General features: G+C 40.3%; 1 protein-coding gene across 27 annotated transcripts in view; it reads right to left on the bottom strand.

Moving 5' to 3' along the window:
- Positions 1 to 3,263: 3,263 nt before the first annotated feature.
- plecb (plectin b) overlaps positions 3,264 to 12,763 on the bottom strand; it is a 146,952-nt gene continuing 137,452 nt past the window's right edge. For all 27 annotated transcript variants that reach the window (XM_036587935.1, XM_036588085.1, XM_036587969.1 and 24 more), the window contains 3 exons: positions 4,700 to 11,828; positions 4,348 to 4,449; positions 3,264 to 4,166 (listed from right to left, as the gene is read on the bottom strand). In XM_036587935.1, the coding sequence (XP_036443828.1) occupies positions 5,706 to 11,828 (6,123 nt within the window). In that variant the 3' untranslated portion in view covers positions 3,264 to 4,166; positions 4,348 to 4,449; positions 4,700 to 5,705. The remainder of the gene's footprint in view (positions 4,167 to 4,347; positions 4,450 to 4,699; positions 11,829 to 12,763) is intronic.

The following is a 12,763-nucleotide window of genomic DNA, read 5'->3' as shown; positions in this document are numbered from 1 at the left end:
CAGTGGTGTCCAGAGACTGCAGTTGAGAACTGCTATTTTAGGGAACCTACCGCATAACTTCCATCTTGGAGGACAGGTGAAAGTAGTGGCATGGGCAAGGTTACAGCAGGAAGGCCAGCAAAGTAGTCAGCAGAATGAGCAGAAAAAGGGAGACCATCTGTGATTGTCATTACTTCTGGACTGTCTCTCACTGGCTTCAATGGACAGACATACAAAAAACAGTATAGATATAGTTAAAGGAATCTTCTAGAGCTACAACCAATAATGTACAAAGATTCATCTAACACAAATGTAAAACCTTTGCAGGCCAGTCCTGTGTACACATGTGGACAAAATTGTTGGTACCCTTCCGTTAAAGAGAGCAAAACCCCCAATGGTCTGAAATAATTATAGTAATTAAAAAAGTAATTATAGGTAAAAATTTACTGATGATCAGTCAACTAATCAACTAATGAAAATCAGACATTGCTTTTGAATTGTGGTTCAAAAGAATAATTAAAAAAAAAACAAACTAATGAAACTGACCTGGACAAAAATGATGGTACCCTTAACTTAATATTTTGTTGCACAACCTTTGGAGGCAATCACTGCAATCAAGTGATTTCTGTAACTCTCAATGAGACTTCTGCACCTGTCGACAGGTATTTTCGCCCACTCCTCGTGAGCAAACTGCAAAAGCTGTCTCAGGTTTGAGGGGTGCCTTCTCCAGACTGCATGTTTCAGCTCCTTCCACAGATGTTCAATAGGAATTAGATCAGGGCTTATAGAAGGCCACTTCCGAATAGTCCAATGCTTTGCTCTTAGTCATTCTTGGATGTTTTTAGCTGTGTGTTTTGGGTCATTATCCTGTTGGAGGACGCATGATTTGCGACTAAGACCAAGCTTTCTGACACTGGGCAGCACATTTCGTTCCAGAATGCCTTGATAGTCTTGAGATTTCATTGTACCCTGCACAGATTCAAAACACCCTGTGCCAGATGCAGCAAAGTAGCCCCAAAACATAACCGACCCGTCCTCCATGTTTCACAGTAGGTACAATGTTTTTTTCTTTGTATCCTTCATTTTTGCGTCTGTGAACATAGAGCTGATGTCACTTGCCTAAAAGCTCCAGTTTTGTCTCATCTGTCCAAAGGACATTCTCCCAGAAGCTTTTTGGCTTGTCAATATGCATTTTGGCAAATTCCAGTCTCGCTTTTTTATAATTTGCTTTCAACAATGGTTTCCTCCTCGGTCGTCTTCCATTAAGTCCACTTTGGCTGAAACAGTGATGGATGGTGCGATCTGACACTGATGTACCCTGACCATGGAGTTCACCTCTAATCTCTTTGGAAGTTGTTCTGGGCTCTTTGGTTACCATTCGTATTATCTGTCTCTTTCATTTGTCATCAATTTTTCTCTTATGGCCACGTCCAGGGAGGTTGGCTACAGTCCCGTAGACCTTAAACTTCTGTATAATATTTGCAACTGTAGTAACAGGAACATCAAGCTGCTTGGAGATGGTCTAATAGCCTTTACCTTTAACATGTTTGTCTATAATTTTCTTTCTAAGCTCCTGAGACAACTCTCTCCTTAGTTTTCTGTGGCCCATGTTCACTGTGGTACACACCATGGTACCAAACAGCACAGTGACTACTTTTCACCCTTTAAATAGGTAGACTGTTGAACCACAATTCAAAAGCAATGTCTGATTTTAATTGGTTGATTTTCAGTACATTTTTATTTATTATTACTTTTGTCCGTTTCAAGTTTTTCGAGTTTTTCTTTCTTTAACGGAAGGGTACCAACAATTTTGTCCATGTGTGTAGATATTAATATTTCATGAGTGGTTTAAATTAATTTTACTAGCTGTTTGTCTTCTGCAGTTTATAAACAAACTGTTACTCTTACTGTTTAATTAGCATTATTACTATGAGATAGTTAGGTCTTCCTCACTGTTTTCTTGTCAGACCTATGTAGAGCCACCTGAGCTGTATTTCCTTTAATCTGGCAGAGGCAAAGATGTATTTGGCAAATGATGGACTAATGAAATGGTGGAAACTGGACTATAACAATGGCCAGTTGCTCAAAGGACATCAAATATATAAAATTGGTGTATATACACTCACCGAGCCCATTATTAGGAACATCTGTACACCTACTCATTCATGCAATTATCTAATTAGCCAACTTCGTGATAGTCGTGCAACGCATAAAATCAGCTATCAACCATCAGAATGGGGAAAAAATGTGATCTCATTGATTTTGACTGTGACATGATTGTTGGTGCCAGGCGGGCTGGTTGGAGTATTTCTATAACTGCTGATCTTCTGGGATTTTCACGCATAACGGTCTCTAGTGTTTACCAGAACAGTAAAAAAAAATGGCCTGAGTGGTTTGAGCTGATAGAAAAGCTATGGTAATTCAGATAACCACACTGTACAACTGTAATGAGCAGAAAAGCATCTCATACAGCAAAGCAAGTTAAACTTTAAGGCGGATGGGCTACAACAGCAGAAGACCATACAGAGTTCCACTTTTGTCAGTCAAGAACAGAAAGCTGAAGCTGCTGTGGGCACAGCTCACCAAAACTGGACATTTGAAGATTGGAAAAATGTAGCCTGGTATGATTAATCTCGATTTCTGCTGAGGCATGCAGATAGTAGGGTCAGAACTTGGTGCCAACAGCATGAATGCATGGTCTCAATCAGCCTTGTGTTAACAGGTCAGGCTGGTGGAGGTTGTGTAATGGTGCTGTGAATGTTTTCTTGGCATACTTTGGGCCCTATTACAACAAATTCATCATAGCTTGACTATGTGCATCCCTTCATTGCCACAATTTAGCCATCTTCTAATGGCTACTGCAAGCATAATAATGTACCATGTCATGAAGCAAAGTCATCTCAAACTGGTTTAATGAACAAGACAATGAGTTCAGTGTATGTCAGGCCTTCCCAGCCACCAAATCCAAATCCAATAGAACACCTTTGGGGTGTGGCAGAACAAGACATTTGCAGCATGAAAGTGCACCTGAAAAATCAGCAGGAACTGCATGATGCAATCATGTCAAAATGGACCAGAATCTCAAAGCAATGTCCAATATCTTGTGGGATCCATGCCAAATGCATTGAGGCTCTTTTAAGAGCAAAGGAAACCCTACCCAGTATTAATATAGTGCTCCTAATAAAGTGCTTTGTGAGTGTATATATACACATATACATTTGCTTGTTATGTAAGAACAAACTTGATGACAAAACAGAAATGCATAAATGAAATACATACATACATTATCTTTCCATAACACATTTATTTACATTAGAATATGGTGTTATTCTCAAAAGCAGTCATTTTCTCACACCATTATATAATATCTCTTCAGTAATATCACTCAGCCACCAATCAGTTTGCATGTCATATATTTGTTTTTAGTCATAAACATTTTTAACATACTGATGACATTTATCATGGCATAATATTTCAAAGCTTTTCATCTCATAAGTTTAAAACATTTGATATGAAGTTAGTAAAACATGCAAAGCAAATATATTACAGAACACGATACCAAAAATAGGAAAAAAAATCTAACCAAAATATGAAGATATACACAAGTCAAGTACTTTTAAGAAAAAAAGAGCATAAGAGTGGATTTTGGAAAGCACAAAAAAAACAAACACTGGTCAAAGAAGCAACATAAGGAAAATATTATATATCATGGATGGTGAAAGAGATGTGATGCAAAAAAATGCACATAATAAACTCATAATAAGAATACATACATGAATGTAGTGTTTTCCATGTTAATTAGTGTTGCTGACCTCAATTTGTTTTAGAATTCAGTAGTGCACACTTAGCAAGTTAAGACAAGGGGAATGCATATTAAATGTGTCACATGGCCTTAGTGTACTAATTGGTATTGGACGTTAAACAAGAGTTGAACATAAAAACTTGAATGTTAGAATGTCTGTCGTTAAGTATATTCAGTTTCCAATCTGGGTCCCAGGGGTATTTTTTAATCCAAATAAGTTGGTGGGTGAACAGAGTCCAAATCTGGATGGTAAAGCCAGTATACGCTCAGTCCACAACAGTCAGTTGATATCCAAGGCAAACTTCAGGGCAACCCTAGCCTCTACTTTCTCTGTGCAAATGAGCAGGGAGCAAAGGAAGAAAGGAGCGAAAGGCTCACTGCGGATCTAAAAACAAAAACAAGCAAAAAAAAGAATACTATGAGGCAAACAAAAGCCAACAAAAAGACAACAAAAACAAAATTTCCCAAATAAATTGTAAGAATGAAGAATGAAAAAATATGTACAAACCTTTAAGAATGAATATCAATAAACTACATATGTAATGGAATATTTAGTGAGAGCCTACCTGAAGAGCTGGAGGTGATGGCTGTTGGCAGATATTTATTTTACTGCCTAGAGGTAAGCTAACGCTGGCCTCCATTATTCCACATCTGGTTATGGATACCTTCTGTTTGAAAATATAAACAGATGAGGAGAAGGTACAGTCATTAATGATTCTTACACATGTGGTTCATGTCCTTCTGCAGAACAGAACATGGAATAAGATAATACACTCCAGTACAACACATTGAAAAAAAATATTCACAGGATTATTATATATAGAGATGTAAATAATGACTCTAAAGAGAAAAAAAGAAAAAAAAAAACCAGAAAAGTCATTGTCAATTTGGTTTAAAAACATTGCTAATTTAACTTACACTTAATAAATGTTCATTATGGCTTTCAGGTTTGTCCAGATGTGAGAGGAGGTAGGGCCAGCCATCTGAAATCTTCTTGGTACAATACAACAGGACCACTTGAGTGAAATGACTGAGAGGCTGGAGGATGTTTCTTGGTGGCCAGGGGTGGTGAGGATTTTCAAATGGTTGTTTTATAAAGAACTTATAGAAGATGTGCGCTTAAATAAATGAGGTGAATGCCTCCTTATCAATGGTTCAGTTTTGATAGTGGGAGATAACATATTGGCATAGATCGTGTTGCTTCAAGTGTGCTTTCCTGCTCCAGTGTTAACATTTAAATGTCATGTAATGTTTTGTCTCTATACATTCCGCAATATTAATTATTTGCACCACACCCCTATATTTCATGAGGACCAACATCTGTTCACTAAACACAATGTTCTGATAACCATCCACAAGCATACAACAAACATCCATATAATTTTTAATCTAGTAAACATCATTTTCATGTCTATCTTGGCATATTTCCTGGTGTATTAACTTGAAAAGCAAAAGTAAAGGAGAGGGGAGACAAATCTGAAAGTACAAGTAGAAATGCAGACTGTTAAGTAGCATTTAATAAAAGTATGCCCTTTATGATTTTAGAAATTTCAAATAATCAAAGTAATTAGCCTAAACAGCCCTATAAAATCAGCAATTGTTTTTCAAAAAGGAACAAAAAGTTCAAAATTATGTCTAAATACAAATAATCTGAATTAATCAAAATTGAGATTTTTAAGGCTAAGCACAAAATGCATAGTATTTCAGCATCCAAACTACATAAGATGGGACCTTGTTACCACTGCCCAGCAAGAACACAGTGGTAATTTTTGGAATGCGGTTTTCTATGGCAAACGCATGCAAAACAGAATAAATATGTCCATTCCTAGAGTTTTCCTATGCATTATATGCAACTGTAGGTTCCTCAGGGTTGTATTACTGATAGATATGAAAATTTGTGATGTGAGTCCACAGGGGGCCAGAACTAAAATCTGCGACTGTAGCTGGTGGACGTATATGAGGACGATGAGAAGTTCATGCTGAACCCAGAGCCAGTGGCATCAAAGCTACCTCTTCTTGAGCCTGATCTAGATCCTGTCCTCGACCCAGATCTTGAGCCAGCAGCAGACCCAGCACCACTGACATTGTAGGGGCTGTAAAGACCTTTACTAGACTGGGAACAGGCTTCTAGCAGTCTTAGCCCAGTGCCCTCCTCAACCATGCTTCTATCCATTGCATCCTTATAGGAGATCTTTAGTTTTGTTTTGGGGCATGTAAGGTACTTAGAATAAGCACTCACATCCCTTAGCTTTTGAGCTGTGCGGGCATCTATAACGCCTTTCCTGATAGCCTCCTCCACAGAGATTCTTCCTTCAGTCTCTGGTTCAATAAGTCCACCAGTGAGATATTGTACCTCCAGGAAACGCTGACCAGCTTCATAATACAGCCAGCCTTTCTTAAGTGCTTGAGCAGCAGACATCTTAGCTTTGGTTCTAGGATCCTCAAATCCATTGAAGGCTTTCTGTGCTAGGTTGATTCTTTCAACCATTATCTTATCAAGAAGACCCTTACTTGTCGCATCAAGAACAGAGAACCTTTCTCCAGTTGATGGGTCTATGATTCCACCAGTGCAGGCTTGTGCCTCCAACAGTCTCTGGCCAGTGATGTTGTCAACTAAATTTCTGTGTATGGCTTCAGTGACCGAAACCTTCTCCAGGGTGTCTGTATCAAGAATTCCAGCCACAGGACCAGTCTCCTCCGTTGGATCATTCCATACAGTTGCAGGAGTCTTGATAGACGGTATGGGACTCATTGAATAGGAGGAAGTGGATCCAAAGGAAGATGAACGGGAGCGCACGCCACCCATATTTCCAGATAACATGTCAGCGAATTCTGTGATGGCAAGGTGTCCAGAGCGGTACTGGTCAAGAGCAGACTGATCAATAAGGCCTCTTGCCAGAGCATCAGCAATGTCATATTGTCGACCTGACCTTCTGTCAATGATTATGGACTTCTCTTCTCCATCAGATGAGGTCATTGTGATTTCTTCCCATTCACATTCCTGCTCTGCAAGTTCAAGATATGTTTGGTGGTCAATGAGCCCTTTGCGATAAGCTTCATACACAGACATTTCTTTGCCTGATTCAGGATCGACAATGACAACTCTCCGTTTGCGAACGGAAGACTTGGAGGATGTCTTTCTCTCCCGTTTTTTCTCCTTTAGGAGCAAAAGCACAAGATTAGTCTGTGGATCTGTAATGCATCTCTCCATTAGCTGCAGATATGTAAGATTCTCCTCTGTGTTGGGGTCAAAAAAGCCCTTGGTATCATCAGATGGGTCAGAGAGGATCTCATTCATCTCCTCATCAAAGAGGCCACGGTTGTAGGCTACTTCCACAGGCAAGCGGTGGCTCTCCTCTGGGTCAATGATTCCTCCAGTAGCAATCTGAGCTTCAAGAAGACGAATGCCATGATCTTTTAGGATTAGACCCTTTTTCATAGCTTGGAAGAGAGAGATAGTTTTGCCTGTATAAGGATCTCTGTACCCAGTGACAGCCCGTTCAGCAGACATGAGTTTGTCTTTAAACTCTGGGCCTACAATTCCCATCTTCACAGCTTCACTCACTGTTAGCTTGAGGTTCTTGATGGGATCAATGATGTATCCTGTGGCTGCTTGAGCTTCCAGCAGTTCAAATGCAGTTCCTGGTCTGATCATGTTCTTTTTCATGGCTTGGTATATGGAAAGACGGTCTTTAGTTGATTCTACATATACACCAGCAATACAGCTTGTGCCCTCAAGATATTTCTTGAGCCTATCACTCAATTCCTCAACTGTTATCAGACCCTCATTGAGCTCAGAGACTGTTTTTGCATCAATGATTTGTGAACGGATCAACTCTTCTATTGTGATTTGCTTTCTGAGACCCTTGAACATTGGTTTTCTTTCTGCTAAAGATAGCAGATACAGCCCATCTTTATCAACCTTGCACCTCTTGAGCAGCTGTGCATATGAGAGGGTTTCTCCTGTGAGGGGATCCACATATCCTTTAACTTCATCAGACAGTTTCTCATAGGTTTCTTTGTTGATGTAGCCACGCTGTGTAGCAACATCTGCTGGAAGATGGAAGTTGAATTCTGGATCTATGATACCTCCAGTTGCTGTTTGAGCCTCAAGCAGCCTTAGAGCATAGTCCTCAGGCACAAGATCCTTTCTCATTGCTTGGAAGAGGGAAATTATTTTGCCACTATATGGATCCTTATACCCAGTGACAGCTCTTTCTGCAGACAGAAGTTTGTCATGAATTTCGGGCCCAACCACTCCCTTGCGAACTGCTTCATCAACTGTGAGCATCTCATTCCTGATTGGATCAATGATGAAGCCAGTGGCTGCCTGTGCCTCCAAGAGGCCAACTGCATCTTCTGGCTTCATTAGCCCTCTCTTCATTGCCTGATAGATACTGATTTTTGAACTGGAATCAGACAACACACCAGCAACACTGCCAGTGCCAAACAAGTACTGTTTCACACTCTGTAACTCCATGATCTCACGTATAGTTTTCTTTTCTTGCTTCAGCAGGTTGTAGGTCTCCAGGTCAATTATACGGGCATTATAGAGTTCTTCAATAGTGACCCGGCGTCTGACAATGTTGCATGACTTGATGTTCTCCCCTCTGATGATTTCTCTCTGCTCCATTATCTCGATGATTATAATTATCATTCGTTCTTTAGTTATTTTGCCTGAACGATATTCATCCAGTAGTTTTGTCCTCTCCTCTTCAGGTAGCAGATTTGAGTTCATGACATCCCAAAGGGACATTGAGCCTTGAGCAAGACCCTCAATTGGGAGGTCAATCTGCATACTGGATAGATCACTCTGGGTTTGCTCTTCAGTGTATAGGTAAGTCTTTTCCACCACTGTTGGTGCCTGTGGTTTTGAGAGTCGAATAAGGTGTAAGCCTGTCTCAGGGTCTGTCATACACTTGTCTTTCAACTGTTTATATGAAACATTCTCATCAGTATCAGGGTCAGAGAACGTCTTGTTTATATCAGAGGTCTCAGCAATGCTGTTGGCAGTTTCCTTGCTGAAATACCCCTGCTGATATGCCACATCAATGGGAATCCGATGACTGTTAACTGGATCAATGATTCCACCTGTGGAAATCTGTGCCTCCAAAAGAGGCATGGCATGCTCCTTGGGTATAAGCTCTTTTTTCATGGCTTGGTACAAAGAGATGTTGTTGCCTGTGAAGGGGTCTTTGTAGCCAGTAACAGCTTTTTCAGCAGTAAGAAGTTTCTCATGAAGCTCTGGTCCCACAAGTCCTGCTTTAACAGCATCATCCACTGTGAGAAACTCATTCTTTACAGGATCCACAATGAAACCTGTAGCAGCTTGGGCTTCGAGCAGAGCAATTCCGGTGTTCTGTCTCAAAAGTTTCTTTTTCATTGCTTGATAAATGCTAACTGTTTCTTTTGTAGGTTCAAGGTATATACCAGCAATGCTTTCAGAGCCTTGCAGATACTTGTTAACAGAGATGTTTTTGCTGACCTCTCTTGGAGTCTTCTTACCTTGCTGAAGCAAATCAAAAGTAGCTTTGTCGATAATTTTGGAGTCAAACAAGGATTTGGCTGGAACAGGAGCCCTAAGTCCTTTGAAACTGGACTGCTCTTGTTTCTTGGCCTCTTTGTCATCTACAATTGTGATTATAATCTTTATAATCTTCTCAACTGTCACTTTTCCAGACCTGTACTGCCTGATCAGATCCAGCCTTTGTTCCTCAGTCAGATAATCAGAGTTGATTATCTCCCAGATGGTAACTTTTCTCCCTTTAAATGGTCCACTTTGAACCTCTAATGTTGCCTGAGTCATGGCTTCTTTGGTCTGTGCCTCACTGTACTTCTGTTCTTCTTTGGCACTGATTGCTTGTTCAGACAGGGGCAGAAGCTGAAGACCAGTCTTTTTGTCAGTGGCACATCTCTTCTGAAGCTGCAGATATGAGACAAATTCCTGTGTGTTAGGGTCATAGAAGCCCTTCAAGTCATCTGTTGGGTTACTCAAGATCTTATTTGTTTCATCATCAAAGTAACCCCGCTTGCAAGCAACGTCATGTGGAATGCGGTGGCTTTTCACAGGGTCTATGATGCCTCCCGTTGCCAGCTGTGCATCAAGGAATCTGATTCCTTGGTCTTTGTTGATCAGTTCCTTTTTCATTGCCTCAAACAAAGACACAGTTTGCCCAGTGTAAGGATCTCTGTAGCCTGTGACAGCTCTTTCTGCAGACAAGAGTTTTTCATGTAGCTCAGGTCCAACAACACCTGCTTTGACAGCTTCATCTACTGTAAACGTCTGGTTTTTAACAGGGTCTATGATGTATCCAGTTGCAGCTTGAGCTTCTAAGAGAGACAGAGCCGGTCCTGGCCTCATCACATCCTTTTTCATGGCCTGATAGAGTGACATTGTCTCTTTGGTTGAGTCAATGACAACTCCTGCAATGCAGTTTGAACCCTTCAGAGCTTTGTGTACAGTCTCCATTTCAGACACCTCTTTGACAGTCTTATTTCCTTTGTGTAATTTGTTATAGAGGTCTTTGTCAATGACCTTGGAATCAAGTAGCTCTGCAGCAGGAACAGGTGCTCTGAGACCATCAAATTCAAGCTCATTCCTTTTCTCTTTTTCTTCGGCAACAGTGATTATAATCTTGATGATCTTTTCTACTGTAATCTTGCCTGTTTTGTACTGGCGAATAAGATCCTTTCTCTGGTCCTCTGTGAAGTACTCAGAATTAATTATCTCCCAGATAGTAACAGTCTTTCCTTTGAATCGACCAAATGGCACTGACACAGTTGTCTTATTGAAGATATCCCTAGTTTCCTCATCTGTAAATGTTTTGGCATTAAGAGCAGCCTTCTCTGTAAGAGGCAGGAGGACTAATCCTGTTTCTGGATCTGTAATACACCTGTCCATTAACTGCAAGTATGTGAGATTTTCTTGAGTGTTTGGATCAAAGAATCCTTTTGTGTCATCAGAGGGATCCTGAAGAATTTTGTTCATTTCTGCATCAAACTGACCCTGCTTATAGGCTAGTTCAGTTGGTACACGGTGACTATTGATGGGGTCAATGATTCCACCAGTAGCAATCTGAGCCTCAAGAAGTCTGATGGCATGGTCTTCCACGATAAGACCTTTCTTCATAGCTTCAAAGAGGGAAATCTTTGCCTCTGTGTAGGGATCCTTGTAACCAGTAACAGCTCTCTCAGCAGACAGCATTTTGTTATGAAGTTCAGGTCCAATGAGACCCTCCTTCACTGCCTCATTAACAGAGAGTTTCTTGTTTTTAACAGGGTCAATTATATATCCAGAAGCTGCCTGTGCCTCTAATAATACTAAACCAGTACCAGGAGCAATTCTCTTCGCTTTGATTGCTTGATAGATTGACATTTTTTGGTTTGGTTCAACAACCAGGCCACCAATACTGTTCTTGCCCTTAAGGATGGCTTTAAGCTTTTCTGTCTGGCTGAGCTCATGTACTGTGATCTTGCCTTTGTTTAACTTATCATAATCTGTTTTGCTTAAGAGGCCTACTTCGAAGAGTCGGCTTGCTGGAACCTTCTCACGAATGCCATCAAAACATAAGGCAGAGTCTCCATTTCTGCTGTCCACTTCAGTACTTTGGCCATTTGTCTGAATCTCCATCTCCTGAGTGTGGGATATCTGTTGCTGTTGGATTACTTCAAGCTGTTGAAGTTTTTCACGCAGTTTCTTGTTTTCGTCAGCAAGCAACTTCTCCTGTTCAAGCTTTTTATTCTCAAGTTCTTGCATCTCTTTTTGTTTGTTGATCATTTCTTCCTCTGCTGCTTTTTGTTTATTAAGAGCAGCATCCATAGCGGCCTTAAGTTTCTTCTTCTCCTCTTCCATTTGCTTTTGTTGACGCTCTTGCTCCTCTTTTAGAGCTCTGGATTTTTTGACTTCTTCTTCAAACTGGCTTTCCAGCTTCTTTTTCTCATCCTCTATTTGTTTTTCTTTCTTCAACAGCATCTCTTTTTCTGAGATAAATGTCTGCTGAAGAATTGTTTTCTCCTGTTTAATTTGTTCCTGTTGAGCATTCGCCATCTAAAGGGATGAGAGGAACAGAAAGATCTGTTAAACCGAAATGTTTCTACCATTACAAAATCATTTTCCTTCAATAGAAGATACAATTATACTGCTCAAAATATATTAGTAAATAGTGATTCTTCAATTAATGAAAGTAGAGAACATATCTTAGATAACAACTTAGTTAGTAAAGAATAATTAACTGAATTTTATACAGTCACTTGCCACTTTATTAGGTACAACACCTATCTATCCTCATTGTCCATTTTATTAGGTCCACTTACCACTTAGGTGCACACTGTAGTTCTACAGTTACAGACTGTAGTCTATCTGTTTCTCTGCATAAATTTTGAGTCCCTCCATAGCCTATTCATTAATGGTCAGGATCCCCAGAGGTGTACCACTGAGCAGGTATTATTTGGGTGAATCATTCTCAGTGAAGTTCAAGATGACAGCTCATCTGTTGCTGCATAGTTTGTGTTTGTCATCCTCTAGTCCCTCATCAGAGGTCAGATTCTGCTCACAGGATGCTGTTGGCTGAATATTTTTGGTTCGTGGACTATTGAAAGGCCAGCAGTGACACTGTGTTGTTTAAAAACTCCAGCAGCACTGCTGTGTGTGATTCACTCTGTGTAGAACACACACACTTACATACCACCACCACCACATCAGTGTGACTGCATTACTGAGAATGATCCACCACCTAAATTATACCTGCCCAGAAGTGGTCCTGTAGGGGGTTCTGAGCACTGATGAACAGGCTAACTAAACGGGGGCTAACTAATCTATAACTGTAGAACAACAAATTGCAAGTGGTAAGTGGACCTGGTAAAATGGACATTGTGTGTAGATACAATGTAGATGTACCTCATACAGCGGCAAGTGAGTGTATATCACAGAATATGACAGTAGCAAGTACAATCAATTTTTCTATGATAATTTATGCAAGGTTA

Source organism: Colossoma macropomum, unplaced genomic scaffold (assembly GCF_904425465.1).
Source record: "Colossoma macropomum unplaced genomic scaffold, Colossoma_macropomum, whole genome shotgun sequence".
Classification (NCBI taxonomy): Eukaryota; Metazoa; Chordata; class Actinopteri; order Characiformes; family Serrasalmidae; genus Colossoma; species Colossoma macropomum.
The sequence above is the reverse complement of the archived record's forward strand: the minus strand, read 5'-3'. Positions and strand labels throughout refer to the sequence as shown.